The sequence below is a fragment of the Toxotes jaculatrix genome, chromosome 2 (assembly GCF_017976425.1).
Source record: "Toxotes jaculatrix isolate fToxJac2 chromosome 2, fToxJac2.pri, whole genome shotgun sequence".
Lineage (NCBI taxonomy): Eukaryota > Metazoa > Chordata > Actinopteri > Toxotidae > Toxotes > Toxotes jaculatrix.
Window position 1 is genome coordinate 17,748,418 of NC_054395.1, and position 26,334 is coordinate 17,774,751.

Consider the following 26,334-nt stretch of genomic DNA (forward strand, 5'->3'; position numbering starts at 1 on the left):
TCTCTCCAAGTGTTGATCACATTAAGGTTTTTGGCATCTGGCACAAGTTAGTGCCAAACGCCTGACAGCTGGAGATTTATGTGGTGTCAGTGAAGCAACAGTATGTAAAGTAATTCGTCAAGTCTGCAGTGCCTTTTCTGAACTGAAAGATCATTACATCAAGATGCAGCCGCAGGCCAAAGCAACTGCAGGTTACAGTTTCATGAATATGGAAACATCCCAGAAGCAATTGGCAGTATAGATTGTACAGACATCATATTCCCATCCAAACTCTCTCAACTCCAGATGCTGAGGAGTACAAGAACTGAAATAACTGGGTTTTTATTCATGTTTTGGGAGTATACACAGCACATTTTGCTCTCAAATGCTGTTGCTCGGTGGAAGGGTGCAAGTCATTATTCAAGGACTACACTCTTCTCTCCTCTGTACTTCAGCTCAAAAGAGGGGAGCACAGTGGAACTGATGATAGCGAGCACACTCAGAACAACTTCTAGTTTCCTCCTCACCTGAAAGCTGCATGTATAAAGAATCATTTCAAGAGCATACAGAGAAGACTGACTTACGAACCAAGATAAGGTATTATCATTACATTAGCCCTTAAAGAGATGGTGCTGGCGCTGTTTTGACACTTTTGCCATTTTTATTTGGATTTATTTCCTGCTTTTATCAGGTTTCTTTTGCTTAAAACAGATTTGAACTTTGCATAGTGTTATATAATTTGTTTTGTCATATTCACTTAAGTTTATGGAACTAAATCTTTGTTGCTGCTGCCATTGTCTTGCACACTATTAGTCCTCTGAGTCCAGCAATTTATGAGCTTTTTGATAAGATCTGTTTCAGAAAGCCACCTTTGTAAACATCATAAACTATTCTAGATTAAGGCGTAGCCCTAGTCCTTGTCTGTGAAATCAGCCTTCACTGTGTTTTACAGTTAACACTGCCAGCTTTATCTTAAGTTGCATTAGAGCATCCAGTTTTAGGCCCCATTTAATCCTCACTTTTTTCTTTTGTAACACAACAATAAATTGTCATTGTTCCTATCTTACACATAGTTGCACTCCCAAATAAATTTAAACTGGAGCTACTCACAACCTGCCATTGAAATATTAAATGTTCAATGTCACAAAACTAACTAACCTTAAATTTCTGCCCTCATTCAGGTGGTCTGTCATTGTAAAGCCTTTAGCAAGAAACAGCTGTTTTTCCATGTTCAAGCTTTTGCAAACAGGCTGACAATGATCTTCTATCTTTCTTTAAATAGAAAAGCATTTCCAAAATGAAATATATCGTATATATACCTTTTTCATCGTTATCACACTTAACACAGCAAACACTTAAGCTCTTTCCTTGCCTTGAGTCTGAGGTGCCTCTTTGCTCACAACTTATAAAAAATGCCACTGCTAGGATTTGTATGAGACCAAAAGATAAGAACTATCGCCCTGTGGCTCACATTTCCTACCACAATTACATTACTTTTGCTGTTATTTTGTACACTGTGAAACTCTGTTTAAAAGTTCTATAAAACATAGATAGGATTATAAAATGATAATAATCTCCATCTGTAATCTTTTTTCTTGCAGGTACCTTTCTGAAACCTTTTCTTCTCTCAATTCAGGGTAGACAAAATCACAGATAAGGCTGTTAATAAAGAATTTCAAAATTTGACATGGCTAAGGATAACACAATCTGGAATGCTGAAAAAAGTATTTGCCCTTAAGTATCATTAGCGGGTGCTGCAGAATTTGCTTTAGGAGCGAAGGGATATAATTATCACAGGACATTATTTTAGAATAATGTAATATTACGCTTCACTCGAAGATTGCACAGATTCTTCAGTGAGTTTGGCAGCCTTGGAGACAGCACTGCAAGTGAGGACAATGTAAGACGCTTGGCAGTGGAGTGGATAACAGACAAAGAAAAAGGAGGAAAATTACAACCCTCACACCTATTAGAGGGCAGAGTGGGGATCATTACATTATTGCACTAAACTGTGCGATCAGCTAACAGTGATATTAGAATATCTTCGCTGTGTCTTCAGGGATCTTAACTGGTGAAACCTTTTTCTCCAATCTGCTGTGTGATCTCTCTCTCTCTCTTAGTGTCTGATATGAATTACATATTAAGGAAATGAGTGCTGGGATTCATCATGATTAAAGCATGATAAACTATGTGAGTCATAACACAGAATTTTTGTTCAGCTTTATTGAAACTCTTATTGCAGCATGTGCTCGTTGGAGTGAAATATAACTTTGTGCAAAGGCAATATTACACGTTTCCCCTGAGCACAGTGTAGATTTAGGCAATGTATCACTGCTTGCATCACCTTCAAATAATTCACATATAATTCCCTAAACACAGATTGCAATCATCCCTCGCATGTGGCTCTGGGTTCATCTAAGCTTGTCTGACTGACACAAGACATTGGAGTTGTGACGTGAAAGACCAGACCATTTTTACAGACTGTTCGAGGCGGGAATGTTGTGCCTTTATTCCGCCTGGCAGTTCTGTATAAGGTATGAACATGGAATGGGGGGGGGGGGGGGGGGGTGGGGGGTGGGCATTGTAGTTCCAGGAATAAGTTGACAGCAGAGGTGCTCACAGAGCCTGATCCACGTCTGTGTAAAAGGGAGAGCCAGCATGGTGGGACAGGCACCAGTGCTGCTGTGTCACACATCATGCCGCTGATTTCACAACGCCGGCATGCTATCTAAAATCATACACTGGAGCAGCATTTTGCTGGCTTTGTTTGGTTGAGTATAAACAAGCAAAGATGACATAATAAGGGGTTTTCTTAACAGCAGTAAAGTGGGATCCCTGTTTAAAAAAAGTCTACAGTCTCTCCCAATGTGTGATTCCCTCCAACACCTCAACCTCTAGACCTCACCATCCCCCATCCCTCAGCTCCCGTAGTTATGCAATGACCTTAAATTTGGATCCCCTGTCGATCTTTTGTCCTGAGCATAAAAGCCTCCTTTTCTTCCTGCTCTTCGGGTTCCGTGGCAGCCCCTGACTGACTTCCATAAAGTCTGCTGTCAGCTCAAATGATTATGTTGTGCAGGGTGACAGGCAGGCCTGCCCACAGACTGACTCTCCCCACTCTGGATTCACACTTTACAACAGCATGCACAACAAGCACATGGCTATGCCAAAACCTACTGAGGCAGCAGTAGCACAGAGGACTTACAGTACAGCGAATAGACAGAAATTGTTACAACTGAAATATGTTGCATTATATGGTGTGTTTTACAGTATCTAGTGTCTCAGTTGAAATCAAAATCAGTATACTATAGAGAATCAGACATCCAGATCCAGATCATGTCAAAGTGAAACTCCTCGCAAAATCTATCTTTTAAGTATTAAACACACCCCTGTAGGCTTGAAATTCATAATCCACTCCGCTGCTGCCCATGCACACAATCACTGTATTTCAAATGTTAAATATATTGCCTCCATGTCACAACATCAAAGCTCAGCCAAATCTAGTGTATTTAGCCCAATTCTAAGCTAAAATTTAGTGTTTTTAACATAGCGAGCATATGTATGGACAACAGAGGAAAGTGACTTATGGAACATGAGTAGTTCCGAATAGCTCTACAAATCCCAGGAAAATCGTCTTGCATTAATGTGATCCGACCAGATCCACAGTTTTTAACATACTGGAAACGTTTATAGCCACTTTTCAAACCCACAGGGATAAAATGTTTCACACTTAAAAGACAGAGCTTGGGTGGAGTATCAGAATTCTTTCAGCACAACAGCAAAACAAATCTATTAAATCTGGGCACCTGCTTATTCAAACACTTAAGTCACTGCATAAAATCCACCACAGACCACTTCCGCCAAAGTAAAATGGAAAAGAGACAGCTAACAAAAACAAACCAAGTCACCATCTGCAACCAAGGGGGAAAACTGTGAGGCAATCACATCAGAGGAAGGACTGGAGATGAGATATGAGGAACAGGGAACAAAGATGACTAGAGTCTTAGCTTCTCCACCTGCTTTGACAGACAGAGAGGAAGACAGAAGGACACAGGACAGAATGAAAGGGGGGAGAGAAGGAGACAGGGCGTGGAGGAGACAGCAGAGAAAGGGAAGTGGTGCCTGTGTGGCGTGAGAAAGCCCTGTGTTCTCTGTCTGTTGATAGGCCGGTGAAGCTGAGGAGGGCTCAGGGCCACAGACCAGAGGGATTTACAGGGCTTTGCTCCTTCCTCTGTGGAAGCAGTGTGTCAACCACTGCCACTACAGACCCTCCTGCCCCTGCCTGGTGCCCCCTGCAAGTACAGCTACATGACTGATTATAGGCTGTGAAAGGATCCCTCCCCCCCTAAAAAACTCTACAGTAAAGGACTGTTTCTATAGAAAGAGGATCAGAGCCTCACAAAGCCATTTCCATTTTCCTCCGGAGCCTAAATGCTAATCTGCTCATTTTCCCCTATACAAAGGGTTTTTTTTCCTGTACGATCTCCCCATTGCTCTATGCCCACATCCCATCCCACCACCTCTGCAGTCTGCCCTTCCTGGTCGTCTTGGAGAGGCTGCTGGGGCATGACAGTCCGATGGGCCGGACAAAGGAGCAGGCTGGCGAGAGTCCAGAGGGGGCTCAAGGGCAAGAGATGGACAGATAACCTTGTTGTGTGGCCCACAGCCGCCTCAGGCAGATGCATGGAGATGATAACTCAATCTTCCCATCAGACCTTCCTACCAGCTTGGCCCCAGGCCCTCAGATCCACAGACATGCGGATGAGCCAGAATGTGTGTGGGCCATTGGGCATGGGTTGGTTGTGTGTTGTGAATGATGAAGATGAAGATTGTGCCACCACTGTTACACCAGACAAAGTCTTTGAAGAAGTTTCCAGTGTGTTAGCGCAAACTGTCGTACTGAAAGCAAATGACATGTTTACTGGAAGCTTAACATGAAAGTTTAATGAAAAGGAGACTGGGCCTGGAGGGTCCACATTTGGCTATTGTTCTGTTAAATACTTTTAGCCCCTTCACCCATGGATCCCTCAGTTTCATTATGAAACTGCATTCCAGGTATATCCCCTCAAAATTACTTTCTAGCATCAGCAAGGGAAACAAGTGGATTTGTGAGTGTGTATATATAGCATGTGTGTGTACTACTACTACTACTACTAGCCAACAGAGACAACTTAAGTGACAACTTGACAGTGCGATCACAGGGAGTGGCTTGCCATTTGCAAGTGTTAACTGCTTTGAGTTATCAGCTAATTTTCTCTCCCTGAATGAAAGTGGAAAACATTGCACGGGAAAAGAAAGGCTGTGTATTTGCATGACTGAGATGCATTTCACCCCCCGCGTGGAAGTCCTCCTGCAGACATTTTCATGCTAAATCAGGGGCTAAAAAGTCTAACAGAGAATTAGGGGCAGACAATTGTTGCGTAAGGTTTTTTGATGTTGAAAGGGATTCCTTCATGGCAAGGTCTTCTCATGACGGAGAAAGTGCTTACATGCTAGGGCTTACTTGAACATCTGTTCCCATTCGCTGGCTCAACCACAGTGAATGAGGTTCATGCAAGAATCATAATTGCACACAGACTTGGGTTACAGACACGGAGTCAGTGTTTTTTGTTTTTTTGTTTTTTTACAGCAACTGTTCCAACGGAGCTGTGGAATCAAAGTTGTGACACAGCACTTTTAATTTTAACAACAGCATCATGAAAAAGCTCAAAAACCAAAATGGTTTCAAAATTAAAGCCATGGTTGTCAAAAGTCAAAAGCCCTAATTCTGATACAGTGACATGGAAGATTTTACTAGAGAACTAAAGTTAGAACCGCCTCCAAAACTTAGCCAGTTATTGTTGTAAAATGTCATGACCTCATTGCAACTCTCTCCCTGTCTCTCCATAAATAAAAAGCAGAGAAATGAAGAGCTGAAAATCAGTCACATTAAAAAAAAAAACTGTCTTTTGCTGACGTGACACTAGTCTAGAACAGCAGGAATAGTGCTGAGCGACAGAGAACCTTAGTGCACAACATATCTCAGTGGATTTACTTTTCGTTTTTGGTACTAACCTGTAACCAAGGAAAAGACCTTTAATGTGAAGCTGTGTGCAAAAACACAAACCTCACTGGACGGTTAATAAACACAGCACAAATGCACAAAAAAAATACAACAATCAAGATGCCTTAATCCACATCTCTCTGGTCCCAAACCTCATCAGTCCTATGTGGACTTCTGCACAATCTGCTTAACTTCTTGACATCATGAACAACACATACACCCTCTCCGTCACGGCTCTCTGACAGCATACTGCAACAACCTATAGCAGCATTAAAGAGCAGCAGTCTTGAATAGAGCCCTATCGTTCAGACAGAGCATAAACTCCTGCCCCGAGGGCATGTGTCAACCACTTCCCGAGCCCTAAGCCTGTATGTAATTGAGGTGAAATGGCTTGTCTGAAACCAATTGAAGTCATGCAGTGAGGGGAAGCCAGCGCGGTCCCCTGGGAGAGGACGACAGGGTCACACCTGCAGACAGGGGCTTGTACAGGCAGCCTGCTGATGGCTATCTGAGCATCTACTGGGGGGCAATGAGAGGGAGGTGCACACTGGGGGTCTGAGGGCTATGATGGCCCTACAGCTGGCAACCTGCCCAAACCCCCCACTGATCCATTTATGATGACAATTCATGCAGATCCATGTGTGAGCACACACATTCATACATGCAGCTCCCCATCTCTCTGCTTTAGCACCCCTCCGATAAGCAAGTCCATAGGCTAAGGATGCTAACGCACAATGCTAACCCCCTAGCTTCAGCTGCCACCTCAGCCACAGCATGTCAACACCTCCTGTGATGCAACGTTACAACCCGACTACTGTGGCAGAAGTCTGTCTTTAGCTGCTCAGCATAATTACAGCCCAGATGAATGGTTTGGAAACGACAGGCAATTAGACCTCCAGACAGTACGATACTGAGGAGTACACTTTCTTCCAACATGGGTACTAGATCAAAGATCTTCAGCAGACAAAAGCACACATTTACAACACCCACCACTCTGACAGCAAGTGGATTCATGATCATTGTAAACAAAACAGGTGGCGTTTACCAAAAACAAAACTGGTGCTTCAGCCAAATTAGCTATAATCTTTTGTGGTGCGGTATTTGTCATGACACTAGAGCTCGAGGATGAGTGGAATAACACAGGCAGATTCTGATTTTCACTTTTCACAAGTGCCTTTTTCAAATGATAAACAAATCTATTTAAGAAACGAAGCTCCATGTTGGCAACCTGCACTGCCTGCACTGTCACAGTCTGTGATTTACAGGATGGCCAGACTGTGGGGTGATCCCGCACCAAGCTGGAAGTACAGCCAAGCATCCACAGGAGGGAGGGACGAAGAAGAAAAGAGAAAGAAGAGCACAAAAATGTTTTAGTCATGTGAAATCTCAGTGAGCCCTCTTTGTAAACCAAGCCTGTAGTTAGTAATTAAGTTGAACTGGAGATAATGTTGTAATTATAGGAGCATGCACCACTCTAACTGCCATCAACATTAACACACAAAACTAGACATCGGTCTGGGTGCATGTTGGAACAAAAGTCTAGAGTGCAGGGAATTTTCTTGGAAATTTCTGTCTTTCATAAACATAAAGTTTGAAAGAGAAAGAGAAAGTTAAACTGCTTTTGGCAGCTGAAAAAAAAAAATGAAGAAAGAATATAGATGACATCTTGATCTTTCAAAATAAAAAACTACATCAACACAAAACTTCTGCAGTTCATCCAGATTTCAGCCCCCCCCCAAGATGGATCAGTGTTTGGTCTGCCTTGATATATACTATTTTTACAACAGCTCAGGTGAAAGCTGCCTTGTTTACAGCATGTCTCTTATGATGCTCTCCAGCAGAGCAGTAACCAGTCTCATGATTTCCAAACCGCTGGAAAAGCTGAGATCAAAAGAAAAAAAAAACACTTTCCCATTCTTTTGCATTCAGAGCAGGGATTTTAAATAACCTTCAGAGTCACACTCATCCAAAACTCTCCTGTCTCCATCTACGCTGGCTCAGGCCCCATTCATTCTGTAGCTTTATCTGCAGCCCTCCATTCCAAACACTACTCACACTTTAATGGGTGGATCAACTAAACGACTGTGGATAAAATCACAGTCTGGCTGCCTTTCATTGTGATACTTAAAAGGCGCCATGCCTTTGACGGTGCTTTTTAAGACTGCAAACACATATTGCAGTGCAGAGAAAAAGTGAATTAATTGCAGTAACAGATATTTATTATGACTGCCTCAGAAACTTATATGAATAGAGAAATGCTTTATCTAAATGTAAAGCGACAGGCAGAGTAGAGCCTACGGGAAGCGGGTAATTGAGCAGAACATATCTCGATGTTCTGGTGAAACACCGCTCTCCATCTCTCCACGCAGAAGATGAAACACACCATTGTCTGTGTCACCAAATTACATAAGTGCTATGGAAAATTCGCTCAGTTCAATTGCTTAGTAGAAAGGGGCAGAAATCGAATGGCCGAGGCTTGTTTGAGTGAATTATGAGGGTCACATTTACATAAAATTACTCATGTTCTGTGATTACTGTCATTTTCTTCCCTTCTGACAAATCCTTAAGCAATTTATTTTAGCCAAATTTATGGTACGCTTCGTAAATAAAGAGTTAAGTTGTTAGCAGTAAATTCACACATTAAAGTCTGTGTGAATCAAGAAGAGTAACAGAGGAAGTAGATTAGGGACTTTTTTTCTGTTCAGCTTCACCTCTGTATTTTAGCTCTGAATCTTAAAATGTTTAGCAGCTCATCCTCAAACCAAACCATTTCAAAGACTGGATACTTAATACAGCAGAAACTCTGCTGCATGGAAGAGATTACTTGACCTGTCTGTGGGAGGGGAATGCAACTAATTTTAACTTTCTCTATTTCACCACCTACACTTAATATTTTGTGGGCCTATGCCACAGTGTCATAATGCAATGTACTACCCTCAGCTATCTCACACATTTTTAATCCATAATCCTACTTGTTAATACTTAATTGTGTTTTCACCCACAATAACAAGTCTCTTAATGTTGGGTGTCAGCTGCTTGTCTCTGCGTGCCAGACAATTGTGAGAATGCTTGCAGCATGACAGATGTAAGGTGTGGTACATGCAGACAGTAAAATCACCATTAGCGCCTGCATATAAACAGAGGGAAGGCTTTTACCAGGGAGGGTTTATGGACGGAGTGGCAGGATGGGGAGGCTGACAGATGTGAGTGGCTGGGACAAGACTCTTAGGCACTGCACAGATCCCACAAGAGTCCAGACAAGAGCAGACACATCCCTGAACATTCAGACTAAACATGGCCACATAATTAGAGCTATAATTCAGCAGAGCAGCCAGAGCACACACTGTGAGCCTGTGTCCTTCGTAGACAGGGCATAACCTATCTGCTTATTCAAGCCTAAATTAAACAGTCTGAACATTGTGCTGTTGTCACTTCAAAGCCATTTCGAGGCAGTGAATTTGATGTCTTTTAACATCATATGCAGCAACAACACAGTCAGGACACAAGATATAAAAAAAAAAATTACCCCTTTAAAAGGCTGATTTGCAAAATATCAATCTCAATAAAACAACCCTGAGTAAAACCAGTAATAATCCTCATCGCTCTGAACCAACAGCTTGGAGAGAATATGAGAACGGAGGACACAAGCCTGCTGAGAGACAGTTTTAGTAGCTACTTTCATGTAGGCATACTTACAGATATCTGGTGATTCGTCTGAGCCATCTGGACAGTCCTTCTCTCCGTCACAGCGCCAGCCTTTGGAGATACAGGTCACCTGGTCCTTACATACAAACTGCTTAGAGCTGCAGGTCTTGGGATGGTCGTCAGCTTTAGGAGCTGGGAAAAAAAAACAGGAGAGTTGATGTGTCATCATGAAAAGCAACTGGGGCTGGAAATGCTATTAAACTACAAACATGTTTAGAAAGAAATGCAATTCTCAAGCACCAAATCTAAGAAACACCAGATATAAAATAAAACAGAATGCTGTTTATATCAGTTCTGTTTCTCTTTTTCAACAAACATTTTGTCCTGTGCAGAATCTTCATAGGAAATTTCCAGCTTCTAGCGCCATAGATCTTAACTCAGCGGGGCAAAGCAACATGCAAGGGTCAACTTAAGTTTACAATGATGTTTTTGTATCAAAGGACCCACAGGCACACTCTATACAGTTAAAAAAAACCCTCCTCTACAAGTTTACAACCAACAGTGGTGCCTTTTACTTCTGAGTTTGTTTGTTGTTTCCCCTCTTCTTACGGACATCTCATTTCTTTCTGCCTTTTTTTTTTTATTACTCTTAAGGTGTTTTTCAACTCTCACCACAGAGGCTCTTTCATGTGTCACGGCACAGACATAACTGGGCATTCAATCTCCGTCTTACCCATGGGAAACTGCAGAGTGCGGTAGTTCTGGGCAGTAAGTCAGCACAGATTGTTGAGGTGTACCACAGGCTAGCAGCACCACAGCAACGCTCACGACCCATCAGCAGCGTGACACTGCTGACATGCTCTAACTCAGCCACACTCAAAAAAGCAGAGCTCAAATGGCGCTCTACCTACACGGCTTCGCATCAGTCTGTCAACACTGAACTTGTCACTTATGTAAAAATTTATCTTAAAGGGTTGGCTCATCCAAATTACAAAGGAGAAACGTGTTTTCTTGCTTACCTCTCGTGGCATCCAACCATGGAGATGGTTGTGGTTTTATTTGCCCAGGTTTTGAGATCTGGCTCAGAGATTTCTGCCACTACGTCAGTATAATTTAGGTATATGGGACTGTGCTCTTCTGGAAAGACATTTTCCTGTTAAATTTTTTAACCTAAGGTTTTAATGGTTCAAGGACAAGCAGTGGAATTTTATGAACCTAATAGGGTGGTGGCAGAAATCTCAGATGGATACCTCAAAAACTAGAATAAATAAAACTGAGAGTACCTACAAGGCTATGCATCAGTAGGGGTGAATAGGAACATCAGTTTTTTTGGGGGGGATTTTGGTAATTTGGCTGAACTGAACCTTTAAATGGAACTGTACACAATAATTAAGTGAGTCAGAGTATATTTTTAAGGTTATTAGTAACACAATCCTTCACTAAACTAGGCTTGTCAAACCAGCATACAAATTAAGACAGATAAAGTCGAAATTTCCCAGTAATGTTTTTGCCAATTCTAAGGAAAAATGAAAATAGGTTCCCAAATATATCCAAGGGAAATGCTTCCTTGTATACCAGCGGTCAAAACTGTTACATGCACTGAAAAAAAAAAAGACCACAATGGCCATACGAGGCAGCAGGCTGTTGTTACTGTATTGTTGTGCAGCAATGCTCTGGGAAGGACAGCACCAAAGGTCTCATTGTGATTCTCTGCAGGGACTTAGCCCTCTCTCGCCCTGGATGACTTGCCTCCCTACGTACTTGGCAGGCAGAGAGGTGTTTGGGGGCGGGTGTGGGGGTGCACCGCAAGGGGGCTGGGATGTGACTGAAATCACAAGAGAGCATGAGGCTAGTGTATCATTGCAATCACGTTCCTTTTGACTGTCAGACTAAGGGGTTTAGACCCTGGTCTTTTTTTCATGTGACAGTGAAGTGTATGCGTAAGTCAAACACTAAGACGTTTGAGTGTCATGTTTTTGTAAATACAATTAGAAGCTAAAGAGCTGCGGGGATCAGATCACAGCTTACCCATTATATGAAGAACACCTTGATATTTGAGGAGATTAAGAGAAAGAGAGAGCACTGGATTTTAAAATGCAGAACTATAGACCCGTTCTGCTTTTCACACAATGGCAGGGGCAAGGCTTACAAAAACAAAATGCAAGTGATGCAAGGGAATAAGATGCCATAATACAGTTCATATTAAATGTCAAAATGCTGAGATGAGGGAAAGAAAGAGAGCTGTAAAAGAATAGACAGAGACCAGTGACTAAATCAGTTTAGAGGACATGCACACACCCAACCCCTCGGTGAAGGAATGAGAAGGAGGATAGCCATGGCCTAGGGCCAGTTTGTTAGTTTTCCTCCCTTTCAGCTTAGCCATGTCCTGGTGCATTTGGTATGGTGGTAAATGCAGTGGATTTGCCTGCACTCATAGTTTGCCATTTAATCTGCCTATACAACCAAACAAACAGCCGCACTGACAAGGCCCTGAGCTGAAAGGAATAAACGCACTGAAACCTTTGCTATGCGAAGGCATTCCCTCAGTCTCTCTGGTCCCCGTGTGAAGCAGCTGGGCTGAGCCAGTTGTTCCCTGTGAGTGGGCATAAAACTGGAAATAAAACATTGTGGGTTCTAATTTTATCATCGCTTTACACACCAGCATGAAATGACCGCAGAGGGGAGAACCTCTGAGCCTAATTGGAGGTTGTGGCTGAGGAGGGGTTAGAGACTGGGGGAAATACTGGCAGCCTTCCCCCTCAGCAGTCCTCTTTCAAAGCCCACTTAAAATATCTCAAACAGAGATGTGAATTGTTAATTCAGCCGGCAAAGTCGCTTTTCCCCCCGCAAAGTTACTGCCAAAATGCTGACAATTTTTGGAGGGTCCAAACCAGGCTGAGATGTTAAACCATTTGAGTCCTCTTTGCCTACAAAAGGGAATGAAGAAGGCCTTTATTTCATGTCCTGGGATTGGCCCAACAGCAAACACCAATCCCATTGAATCAAGGTACATACTCCACTTACAGGAACTCCTATAAGCCCCGTGTGTTTGCCTCCAACAGAGTCCCCTCCTGATAATGCCATCCTAGCTAAAGCATTTCCTGCCACTGCTGAATGGCAACTTGATCACACTGCTGTTACTAAAATGGTAGGAAATCCAAAAGCATTAAAATATTCTAACCTCAAAACAGGGGAATTATCACATTAAAAAAGAAATAAGTTCAGTTGTGTTGCTTATAATTTTTAAAAGTAAGATGGGTATAGTTTATACTTCAGCACGAAAAATAACCATCCTATGGGTATCTCTTAGAGCAAGAATACATCTAATTAGAGAGGGAAAAACTAGCTTTCACAGCCTTAGTTGAAACCCTCAAGAGTTTTGAATTTCACACCATTACTCTGTAAGGGCAACTTTGGAAAGTCTACCGGAAACAGGAGTTTCTATTTCTGAAGATAAATTACACCATGTACAAATATCTTTTTTGGCTGCTTAAAAAAAAAAGCTGCTATTAAAACAGCTGTCTTCTACAAAAAACTAAATGTCTGAAAATCTCTGTCACTCTGATGTAACCTAAATTTGTTTCACCAACAGTGTGTTTCTTTTAAAAATACCTTTATGGGAAAGTGATACAGTAAAGGCATTAAATATGAATACTGAAAAAGTCCTTGACGCAAACATAAACCCAAAAGTGCCATAAGGCCAGAGCTGTGCGGAAATGTCCAACAGACACAGGATTAGTGTTTCTACTCAACTGTTTAATTCTCTACACTCAACTGAACATCAAATTAATTTTTCAATGGATTTCAACCTCCTACTTGGAAGAGGAGAAATTCAAGGACACTAAATCTGGATGTTTGTGGTCAAAATTAGAAATCAACAAATGCAATTCTACTTTCTCTCTTCATTATCTCCTTATCCTGTGAAATCTTGAAGTTTTCCTGACCAAACAAATAGATCCATTAAGGGTTTTCCTCTGGTTACTAAGTGCTGAAATGTCCAGTGAGTTCCAGAAAGCAGAGACATATAATTTTTTTTTTTTTATTGCTATATTTTAATTGTTATAATTAAACAAGTGTGCCTGCTCATTCTAGGTCCTCAGAGAAGAGAACAGAGGGCTAAGCATGATTGTGTAGGAGACGCTAAACTGACTCCACGGTGTTGTCACTAAAAGATTCACTGAACAAATGTTTAAATGAGTTGACACACACACTGTACTATAAATCAGTGAGTTACTTCCTGGTATGTGGATATCCAAGCTCCAACTGGCAGACATGGTTTGACTGAGAGCATACTGCCACTTGTATGGAGGACACACTGTATTTCCTTATGCAGGGCCACTGGTGCTCTACTCTGTGTAAACAGTGCACACTGAATTGCCCCTAAGCTCTGTGCATGGCAAAAAACATTACCCACGAGTGAATGAGCAAATGCATAAACGTACACAGAGCTCGGCTCTTATAGAAACGTCCCCTCTGAGCGCCTATCAAAAAGAATGAAATACTTTCAAGGCCATGCTTTCATCTGCAAGGGGGAATTTAAGGTGTCACGTTTTTATGTAATCCGAAAACTTAGCAAAACAATCTCAAGGGGGCCTGAAAAGGGACTCTGTGGGATGGAACAGGATGGAAAAGTGAGTAAATCGTGTTGTGGCACCGGTTCAGCAGCCAAGTGATGGAGGCTTCTAGATACCATCACCAGATCACCAGCTGGGACTCAACACTGACCCCGCACCCCCCCCCCGCGATATGTCTCCCTCAATATGGCCATCCTTACTCTACAAACCAACTCCAGATCCACGCAGCACATTCCAGCACCTTCTAATTGATTTCACATGTATAGTTTTGCCTCAAAAAGACAATATGTTACAGACGAGCAGCTTTTGCCTTCAAATTCAATGGAAATGTACTGGATTCACTTTGCTGTAAAATTCCAAGAGAGTGCATATGCAAAGTGTAAGAGAGGACTGATTTCTTGCTGTACGTGAAAAGCTCAGTTTGCCTACAATACGTATTTCAAGATTGCTCTAGTTAAAACACCACACTCCATGATGATAATGACCATCATCCATCCAAATACACACACACTCAGCCACAATATTCACCAAACAAACTGATATATGAAATTCACTTTTGTTTCTCAAGCATGCCTCCAACACTGAGCACATCTTAGTATTCAACCAACCCAATCCCCTAGTGGATAATTTCTAGGCTGAGCAACAGAGCATGGATTCTATTAAATGCTGTTAAAAGATAACAGTACGAATGGGAATGTGAAATGACTTGAATGAATGAATAAATAAATGGGACTCTGGGTCTCGGTGGTCTTGCTGGGTACAATGGCAGTGGCAGGAATGAAACCAGGGCTGTTTCTCATCACCCACCACTTCTCCCCTTCCTGGTCCTCCATTGTGGAACTCAGGTCTTCCTAACTGTTTCAGAGAGTGAGGGAGGAAAAAAAGGAAAAACAGACTACAGCATGTAATTAGACCCCTGAGGTCAAGTTTGAAGTGATTTCTCTGTGCTCGGTTTAGCACAATTTCAAAGCAAGAATCCATGCATCATAAAGAGTAAAACTAAAACCGCAAAAGGGCTACAGGGAAGACAATGGGGTCAGAGGGAAGTTGTTATTCCTTAATTTTGTGCTATATTAATTATTCAGATGGAAGACTGACTCTTTTTTTAACCAAAGCCTTTTAGGTGTAAAATGTGGTATATTGCGTAAGAAGCTAGAAAGTGCAAAACACTCCCATATGTAAGAATACAGAAAAGTGCCTATCTATTGTAAGGCTGTGCCTGGCCACTGCTGAAGCCATTGAATCAACTTCTTCAATGGCCACAGTGTGCAGTGCCCATCCAGTGGAAACAACCACTTAGCTTTGTGTCAAGCCACAGCCAAGCACTGGAGCACTTTAACCAGCTCACGGCACGGTTACAATGTCCATCAGCTATTCAAGCTCTAATCCACAATGTAGCTAAATTCAAAGAGGGTGAATATGCATAAACAGCACAAGACTGGGTTTGAGTTAGTACCTACTCTTGTGCCTGAAAGCTGTGTTTTTGTGTCACTGCACAACAAAAGGGTGCAGCTCTGACCTCGGAGGTAACCTGATGAGGCTCTGCAGGATGTCACAGGCAAGAGCAGTAAAATGCAGCGCAGTAAAAAGGCATACGCTTAGCAAGTGTGATTGATGGATGTAAAGATAAATGTAAAAAGGCTCATGGTGCTGCCAGAGGAGAGTTCGTCTACACACTCCCTGTAGTCTCTGCTTTGCACAGTTCTGTGGACCCATAGAGGAAAAGTCAACCCAGATTCAGCTGTTACAAAAACAGAATATGGGAACCACAAAATGAAGGCTGGACCACATAAACTGAGGCATTCACTGCAACTGAGATGACTGTAAATCCTGGCTTGCCTCTGTCCTTCAGTTACCTCTTTACTTGAGTTGAAGGATGAAATCTGTCTGTGATTTAATGTGAGTGGATGTCTATGAATCCCTCATTAGATTCAGTCTAAGGGAGGCAGGAGGGAGCAATGTTCCTGGCTCAATAATTGCTAAGAATGACTCATAAACAATGCACAAATGAGCTGTCATCCACTTCACATCTTAACAGATAACCTCTTTGTTCAGTGGTGAGAAATTCTAAATCGTGAGTTTGTGATACATAAAAGGTCATAGCGTTTCATAACGTTCTTTAGACTTTCTGATAATGAGGGTGGGCACAATAATGCCATCGTGATGAGAGAACACGGAATGGAGTATTTTACTGAGCCCCATCTGCTCAGTTCAATCTACCTAGGTTTAAGGGTAGATTAATACTATATTCTGTTTTGCACAATATGGACCGTGCCCATGGATTTGCAAACCAAAAGTACAAATTTAAACATGGCTCTTTTTTTTTTCCTCAGCTGACCCTAGGGGAATCCATAGAAAAGAATGACTGTCCTACAACAGAACAGAATAACACAGCTTTTTGCTATTTAGTTTACTTTTACATGAAGCTGTGGACCTTGGCAAGCACAGTTAGAGTCAAACACCACACACACCCTTCAATCTTGATAGTATTGTTGAGGACCATGGAGTACATCCAACTGGTTGCTGGTCACATGCGGTAGTGGTTTAAGTTGATAACAGAATCAGACATGGAAACACAAACTCAAGGGTTACAAAAGGCAAGTAATAACAGTTTTCAAACTAAAGTCGATGTGAATTTTATGTTTAAACTGTAAACATTTGAAGCTTGAGAGAGCCTGCTTCAAAAAAAAAAAAAAGTGAAATTAGTGCTCATTATGTTTTCCGACAGTGTCTTGGCTGTTTGTTTTTCTGTGACAGCATCAATGAGGATAACATGACTTTAAGCAACACCACTTAATGACATGACAAATGCTTTAGTGAGAAAAGATTTTACAAGCACTTTGGTTAGTTTTCACTAGTGATCGATATAACTGAGCTGTGTTAGAGTGCAAAGGAAATGCATTTTAGATGTTTAAGAATAAATTATGCTCATGTGTGATAATATTATCGTTACCATCATACTTATTATATCCATAGCTTTTCAGTAGTGATGTTCCATCAGCGCCTCATGTTGCTGCATTTGCAGTACATTTTGTAAGTGGCAAGGTACTTAAGGACATGCTACATGTAGTATATTGCATACTACAGGCAGATGTTAGTTACATCAGCTGGTTATATAAGTGCCAATATTTCATCATTGGTTTGAGCTACTGTGTTGAAATAATCTGATATTTGTCATGTAAAACACCATGAAGTAGTTCCACATATAGTTCACCAGATACTAATCCATCCAGAGATTGATTTTGATTGAAACATCTACCACAGTATAACCACCATGTCAAAATCTCTGCCAAATTCAAATCATCTCATGGCATCGTCATATCGCCCTAACGAAATACCACAAGCAGTGGTATTTCAGCCAAACGCAACACTTAAGTACCATAAAAAAATAAATTAATTGTGTCTATATCTTTGCCACCACACAGACAGAATAAGTGTTTGTTATATGTACAGCCACAGAGCTATGATTGAGAGCCATGGCTGTGACTCTGATGAAAGTAAACAGCCTTGACACTTTGCAGCAGTCCATGAAATTGGAATCTTATCTCCATATATATCAGATCCTCCACTCAGACCAGGTGTGAAAGCAACCAAGGGTCCCTGCGACCAAATCGATTCTCCAGTCAAGCGAAAAGCCAGTAACATCGGCAACGTCTGAGGTGTACATGAGCGTGAGTGGGTAAGGCCAGTATTCTCACAGCTGTGCCAGGTGTCAGGCAAACATTGCAACCCTTTGTAACATTTGAACAACTCTCTGCACTCTCTTTATGAAGTCCAGAACTAAAATGTGTTCCATGTTAAATAAAAATTTTTTAAAAATTTCTAATGAGCCATCCTTGTATTAATAACAGGAAAAGAAAGCGGAAATGCAAAAACACAGCCTACAAAAACCCAATGAATCTTGCAGAGCTGCATTAACACACACCCACACTCCCTATTTTGTTAAAGAAACCGTTCTGTTCCTTTTTTGGGTCTTAGGAGCTAAACAGGGTAAACAGTGATGTAGCTAGCAGAAAACACCAATTACAGTACACCCCTGCTATTCACAATCAACAAACACTCTTTCATCTGCGGTCTCACGCCTTCGATATGTAGGGAACAACACTGAAGACATTTATGTTAATCTGCTTTTACCTTCTAGTCACAGTTGATTGCAATGCAGTGCAGGAAGTACAGGGATAAAAAGGGGAATCTTTTCTGCAGCAACGGTCAAGAATCCCACTGTCTGCTATTATCATTTCACAAATATTTTCACTAGGTTGAGATCTAAATGCAAAACACCTGCGCATAAGCTTTACATCAAACTTTGCAAAGCCAAGCCAAAGAATGTATCAAAACTGGACACTTGGCTATATTTCACTCCAAATATTTTATGCTTTTCTTATCCTGTGTTTCTTTGTGAGAGGACTCTGAATGGCAGAAAAAAATAATTCTGGGGATTATCTGTGTTGTCTGATAAGAGTGCAGTCAACAGATAGCCTCAGGTGTATAGAGTTACAATAACCACTCCCCAGCGACCTCCACTTGGAAGAGCTGCAGAGAGCAATCCAAGTTCTATTATCTGTTGAATTTGTATGAAGGATGCCGAATTTTTCCAGCAGATGTTTCCAGTGACAGTTCTGAGGAAAAGGTATAGCCAGGTCCCAATAAAAAGGTCAGGCAAACAGAGTGTAGGCTCCTCAGGAATTCAACCTCTTTAGCCTCTGACCCACATTTACACGGACTTCTGCCGTTGAGATTCTCAACATAAGCTCAGTCATAAAGTTATCCAGAATGGATGCCTTGATGAAACAGTAAGTAAATATGAAGGATTTCATTTCAAATTGTGAAAAATGCCTAACACGCTTTCCCCACATCCCAAGGATATTCAAATTACTTGTTTTACCCCAACCAAAAGTCCTTAACCCAAAAATTTACCAGAGAAAACATCAAGCAGCAATTCCTCACAATTAAGAAGCTGGGACTTTGGAATGTTTTTTTATTTATTTATTTAAAAATGTACTTGAATGACTATTATCAGAATAGCTATTAATTTTCTGACTATCAACTTTTCAAATACTCTTCGAGTCATTTCAGCTCTGTAATCGATTAATCATTTTTTAAGCAAAATGCCAACAATTTAATGGTTCCAGTATCTCAAATGTTAATAGAATTTTATGCTTTATACTTTACTAGCAAAATTGCTAGACAAAACTAGCAATGTGAATACGTCACTCTGGGCTCTGGAAAATTGTGGGCAGCATTTTTTTTTCTTGAATTTTGTAGATCAAACAATTAATGAACTGTGTGCCAAAAGGCTGATTAATCAATGACAATTGTTAGTTGCATACTAAATGTCAAAAATCATCAATTCAAAGCGTAGTCATGTTTTGTCATATCCCCTCATAAAACCATGGATTAACCAGGACTACTAGGCTCTAAGTATTGCGCAGCACTGGACTGGATTTTGTCTGTCTAAAGGATGATACCTCTAAGTGCCACAATAATACACTCTAACCAGCAAGACCAATAACAAACAAAGAGGTCTGTCCAATGCTTACTCGTTAACTGTGGCCTTCTGACCCTCCTGTCACTAATCCTTTCCCATTCATAAATTCATGCTGTGGCCCAGTGGTGATCCAGACAAATCCAGACCAAGTGGCTGGCCTTAGGGTTTGTTTCCACTCACTTTCTACCCCTTTGGACCAACACTGCTCTAAAGGGAGACTGGTAAATCAACTGTTAATAATGATATAACACACATATCATTTCCATCCCCGAGTCCCTCTGATGTAACTGTGCCATTTGCAGAGAGTGTCAAAGAGTGATTCTTGAAGTTTATTTCACTTCACCCGCCCTCAACCCCAGCTCTTCAGCTGGTCCCTCCCCCGCCACCCCCCCCCTGCAGTCACATCTAAGTTGGATTAATGGTCTCCCTGTGTCCAGATGTTACATACTGATGGAGGATGAGGGAGGAGCTTGCAGACTCATGTAATTTTAGCTATAGCTTTCACTCAGAACAGCCTCCATCAAAATCGAACGAATGTTATATAAGATCTTCCAAAGCAGAGAAGAGCAGGGGAAAATTTTGTAAAGACATAAATGGCTTTAGTGGCAAAATTAAGGCTTTAATGTGTGACTACAACAAAGTACACAGGAACTAAAAGAGTCAAACAAACTGTCAGATTGATATGGCAAATATCTATCCTTACACAAGGCTGTCAGGTCAGACCTGGGTGGGATAGGTTACATCACTACTAGTGCACGACTTCTTTTAAGACTTTTACAGCCACAAAAATATCATGGATGACTTACAATAGACTCCAGAATATGATATGTGCTATTTTTGTACCTTCATGTTTCCCTTCAAGTGCTCAAGAAAGAAAAAGCAAGCTGTTAGCTCAACAGGTCTGCACCGCTTTGTCACAAGAGCAATGGTGCATTTAATATCTCATTATTACTATCAGGGATTCGGGAGTATTAAGGAGCTCCGGGGACGTAAGAGGATATAACTGCACGACTGTTCCGTTTGACTATCAGACGGTACCTGGCTGTCACTAACAAACTGTGATTCCCAGGCAGCTACTGACGCTACACGTCGGGACAAGCCGCGCCATTAAGATTATACCTTTACAAGCAAACAAGATTGTTGTGTTCACATGCGCCAAGTACCTGCAAACAAACACGAAAACTGATCTGACCGATGGCTGCCACAGGTTTGATGTGAAACTCAAGCGTGCGGCTTCTGGTGTGGTGAATAAAAACCAACCAGCACGTCTTGGTTTGAATGGTTAGCTATCAGCTGTCGCCATACAGAGAATATACATGAGGAAATTTATTTTTTTTTAGAGGGGGGTGCGAATGGGGAGGAGGGGGGGTATGGCCATTTTGTCGCAGTCAGTCAGAAATGCTGTCGTTCTGTGGAAATGGGTCGTTCAAGCAAGTGTTGCGATAGCCCCCCCTTTTTTTTTTTTTACCTGCTGAATATTCCAACTGTGAATAACCTCACTGTCTGCCATCCATGCAGGCAGGCAGGCCCCTTTCTGTCTGCTCAGACAGGAGCACTGCTAAAAAAAAAAAAAAAAACGCAGACAGATTTTAGGCCACTGCTTATTTGTGCGGTACTTTCTCTGATTAAAGGCTTTCCTAATTATCGATCTCTCCCTCTGAGGAGACTGCCGTGGCACACAGTGTTATTATGAAGACAACCTATTTGCGGTGTTGGCTCCAACTCTGGGTGAACACAGGCCTGTGCAGAGATGCTTTGTAAGGGGGAGAGACACAAAAAAAAGTGGTCATGCTTTTTCCGAGTATCACAAAGCAAGATAACACAACAGGCTTCTTACCTACGGTTACATCGTTAGGAGACACGATCTCCAAGTAGAGTATAAATCCCAAGTAGAACAACCTCATCGCCATCTCCTGAGCAATGCCCGATGGCACTGCTGTTAGAAAGGAATAGAGGAAAAGTTGGCTGGATTTCTGAAACCAAACAAGCCGATCAACCACCTCATCCGAACCCCCTCAATGGTCCGGGTGCGATTGTCCAGTTCAGTTGCACCCTGAGCCCCGCACGGTGTCCTCTTCAGACGGGCTTCTGCAACACAAGGAGACTTGCTACAGCCCTCCTAGGCTATAGGCAATGCAGCAGCACAGTCATGTATATATCTAATTGATTATCGGCAATCAAACATGATGCACAGCGTAACCTCTGTCTCTCTGTGCTTGCTGGGGTCCCCTATTTCACCACACCATGCCACCTAGAATCGTCCACTCGTACGGAATCCCTGCAGCCGCCGGCTCCGTTCAGCTCATTCCGCGTCCAACTGGGAAAAAAAGGGAAAAATTTAAAAAAGTAAAAGCGTTTTATTTTCTTTTATCTCGCTCGGAGCGCCAATGTCTCCCAGTGCCTGTGGCTGCATGAGTGGATGGTGAATCTCTCAAGCTCCAGCACTGTGGACGAGACCGTGACGTAACGCTCGACTCCTCAAAAAATGGGATAACTGAGCGGCGAGCGCTGTCTGCGCATGCTCCAACACGCCTCCTTTTCTCCTATTTCATGCTCTTTTTCATCAACTACGGAGGTGGGAGAGAGAGAGAGAGGGAGAGAGATGGCGCTGCAACTGGCGCTCTGCGATCAGCCATGTTGGCTCAACATTGCTGACATTGCCCCCTATAGACCACCCCACTTTACATTGCAGTTTCATTATTTGCCCTAGGAACATTCAAAATGAACCAGTCCTCTAGAGCTGAGGTGATCAGTTGATTAATTGATCAGTCGAATGCCAGAAAATTAATTTGCAACAACTCTGGTAAGTCATTGTTTAAGCTAAAAATGCCACAATTCACTGGTACCAGCTTCTCAAATATCTGAACATATGATGAATACATGAATGAAGTGTAACAGTATATACGTTCAGACTTTGCATATTTTTTCTTTTTTTGTTTGTTTGTTTTTGGATTGTTTTATTACTTACAGTAACTACAATAACCCAAAAAGGCTGTTTTGGGGGGGGGGCTTTTGACTGGCGAGGAAAAAAATATCAATTAGAAAGGGAGATCTTGGGCTTCGAGGGGTAGTGAGGACATTTATCATATAATCAGTCAGTTTTTAATGAAAAATAATTGTTAGATGTACTGATAATGAAAACAATTGTTGTTTGCAGACTTACAGTACTAATGTGATTGTATAATATAACCTTACCTGCGTGTTAAGTACTTGACACACAGAAAAATGGAAGCAATTTGAGAAAAATTCTAAAATGAATGATAACAAATGAGCACAATATAAACTGAAACAATTCAGGTTGTTAAACTAGAGTTTTCAGAACAAGACCGGGAATGCAAGATGGAAAATGGAGGACTCGTCATAGCTGATATTGTGCTTCAGTGGTTCAAATTTCTAACAAATATGAAGTTAATCAAATTAAGTGATATGATAATGATGTGGAGTAAACCCGAGGCTTTGCCTGATTGGTAATCCTGCCAGCCTTGTTCACAGATGCTGAACATAATGCTTGCTTGTAAGAATTTTTCCTTTCAGTGTTTTTTCCTCAGACTTCAAATAGGTCTGCAGCTAGTTAGATGATAAAATCTAGGACATTTGTCAGTTGCCAACTTCTACATAAGAAGATTAAGTCAGTAAAAATTATAATCTACAATTGCACGACCAAAGTCGTCCAAATTTCTTTTGTTTTTACTATCAATCATGTTGTTGGGAAATCCAATATATCACTTTCAGAAACATCTCTTGTGAATCACTAATAGGGGCCTAAAGTAAATTCTTGCCTGCAACCTCCAAACTAAATGTTGTAATCTTATTGTAATCTCACTGATTTTGTCTTTTCAGTCAAAATAATGAGAATGCACTGAGACAGTTAAATGAGAGGTATATGTGTAACCCACACTGTGGAGGCCCTTCAACCTTTGCATTCTTCACTAAATCACGCCCCCTGGTGGTACATGGAAATGAATAACCAGTAAGGTTGTTATGAAATGGATATAGCTACATGTTTTTGGACATCTGAGGATGTGGGTTAGTACAATAATCTTCCCAGCGTCAAGGGGATGTAAGTAATCACAAAAAGAATATGTAATCATATGATGTAGCAAGTTACGCCATTGACTGGTTGCCAGAGCTGAGGACAAAAAAGACCTAAATTAGTCTGGACTTCAGATAAAGACCTCATCTACAGTACATTCCCCAGTCCATTACAAAAAACAATTATTTAATTCATCAATAAGGCAAAAGATATTTGCACTATTGTACTTATTGTACTATAGTACTTACAGCTTTGAACAAACAATGTGTAATCTTTACGAAACTGTTCTTAAAAGTTGTGAATGTGTGACCGGGTAATCTCATGAACCATCTAAACCTGCAGGGGGCACTGAATACTTACATTACAGAGAGACATGCAGACTGGAACTCATTTTACTAACATAACGAAACAAACTCAACAATTTGATGCAGCAGTTGATCAAATTTACTTGGCACACACTCTGAGAAAGCTCAAATCAAAGAGTTGTTTAGTTAAAAACAAAACATGAGAGGTTCTTTGACCCAAACAGCAGCTGTCTTGTAACTCAAATGCTCTTTTATTACTCTTTCTGCAAATCCATGGCTTCATGCAGTGCATGTCTTCTTTTCCCACTGGCATTTAATCTCGGGTATGAAAAACAACAGGTGTGTATTTCACACTACACAAACTGATAGTAACCTTTGCTGCCACTGGTGCTAAGAAATAAGTGTGCCTTTCAAGGGGTTTCATCTTACAGATGTTTACCCAGAGCCTGAATCACAGGAGAGAATGTGAAGTATGCGGGGAATCTGTGAAAAACATGCCTGAAGTGTCTGGATATCGCTTGAATCCAAGCATTTTTCACTCTGGGGATCAAAACAAAATATAAAAGCAAAAGTTAGCAGGAAAATAGTTAGAATAGCTGCATTTTAAATGGATTTTTAAAGCTAAACTATCCCTCCATGTATTTCAATGACGCTTCTTTTCAAGTTCATAGGAAAACACAATTTTTTGATGTTACCAAATCTATTTAATTTTTATTTACATTGGCGTCTCTCCTGTTTGTCAGCACAGTGAATCAACGTGATTGCTGGTGTCACCTCAACCTGAGAATGCCCCCTTTGTGGGAGGAGGGTTAAGCATTGTCATCTAGGAGAGACAGACGCCAGCATGCTGTGTGGGAGACAGCTTGAAAGAGTGCCAGCGTAAACACTCCCAGACCACATGTTCTCCCAGGGCAGAGGGGCTGGCCTCTCTCCAGGCACATCTGCACACAATCCCTCAGCTTTTAGCAAGCCTGCCAAGGAGACAGAGCGGGGCAAAGGAAGGCGAGGAGAGTGGGAGAGAAGCGTTCCCAGACAGGGAGAACCTGCTTCTTCTTTGATTATAGTGTGAATGATGAAAGTCATGATATCTGAAAGAAACAATGAACAGCAGAATGCAGAGGGAGGGTTACAAGAATCTACTACCTGTCTGCAAAGTTAATAAACATTGTGTGTGTGAAGGCTGACCACCAGGTTTGCAGCTGTTCATCTGTATCACACCACTAGATTCACATGCCAAGGTCTGCTTGGCTCCAATCATTAACCAACCTGCCCATATCCTTGAGAGAAGATGGATTGCTGCATAAATCAAGCTGCTGACTCTCACACAGCCACAATCTGCATCTGTAGCTGCACTGCATGCATGCAGTACATCATGCCTGTAATTTTTCAGCAAATTTTACAATGGTGCAATCATTAAAAAAAAAAAAAAAAAAAAGTAACTATTAACCAGCTCATATTAAGCCTAAACGTTAATATAAATGTACTCGTATCTGTCTCTGTCATCTCGCCTAACAGCGTTCCTTGGGTGCTAGCCATGGGTTTGCCAGTGAAGTGTGGCTTTGTGCATGTGTTTCACAGAGAGGTAATTACTGAGCAAGCTATGCTGACAACACCTGAGGAATGCGGAGCATGCACCAGCAGCCCCCCCCCCCAACCCCCCAATCGTTCACCCCACCCCTCACTTATCCTGCATCTGCAACCCTCCCCCATACAACCTACTAGCAAGAGCCTCAGTCCAACACAAAGTTCACCGTGACATTTTCACAGGAGTCTTATATTTGTGCATATTCAGGTGTTATTTTATGTAATATTTTGGTTGTTTTGCCAGGAAACGTACTTCATCTCTAGATTCTTCTAGATTAAACTGTTTGATAAACAAAATTCTATTGTAGCCTAGAGTTACAATCACATCAGTTTTTTTTTCCAGTCTGTTAGTGGAGGAAACCTTATCCCAAAACCCCACAGCTTCCAGCAGGCCCCACTATTCCCGTTACTGGTGAATTCATGTGTTGGCTGGCTCTGGCCCTCTGCTGACTGAGTCACTCCCCAAAATGTCCTTGAGCTCTGTGGAACTCACAGCCCATCTGGCTGAACACTTGCACACGCATATCAAAACATTGCATAGATCGAAACAGGGGGAGTGACCTAATTGTGGTCTGAAAGCGCTTCAGTCGAAAAAAGCGTCAATATCAAGCTGGAAAGAATGATGGCAACACGGAATAATGTTATTTTTATGCAAATGCAACCAATGCATCAAGTTTTGACAT

General features: G+C 41.6%; 1 protein-coding gene across 2 annotated transcripts in view; it reads right to left on the bottom strand.

Annotated features, from left to right (window-relative positions):
• Window positions 1-22,171, bottom strand: part of lrp1ab (low density lipoprotein receptor-related protein 1Ab) — an 87,187-nt gene extending 65,016 nt beyond the window's left edge. For both annotated transcript variants that reach the window (XM_041060480.1, XM_041060469.1), the window contains exons 1-2: window positions 21,567-22,171; window positions 9,719-9,859 (exon numbers count right to left, since the gene is read on the bottom strand). In XM_041060480.1, coding sequence (XP_040916414.1) covers window positions 9,719-9,859; window positions 21,567-21,639 — 214 coding nt within the window. In that variant the 5' untranslated portion in view covers window positions 21,640-22,171. The remainder of the gene's footprint in view (window positions 1-9,718; window positions 9,860-21,566) is intronic.
• Window positions 22,172-26,334: the final 4,163 nt, after the last annotated feature.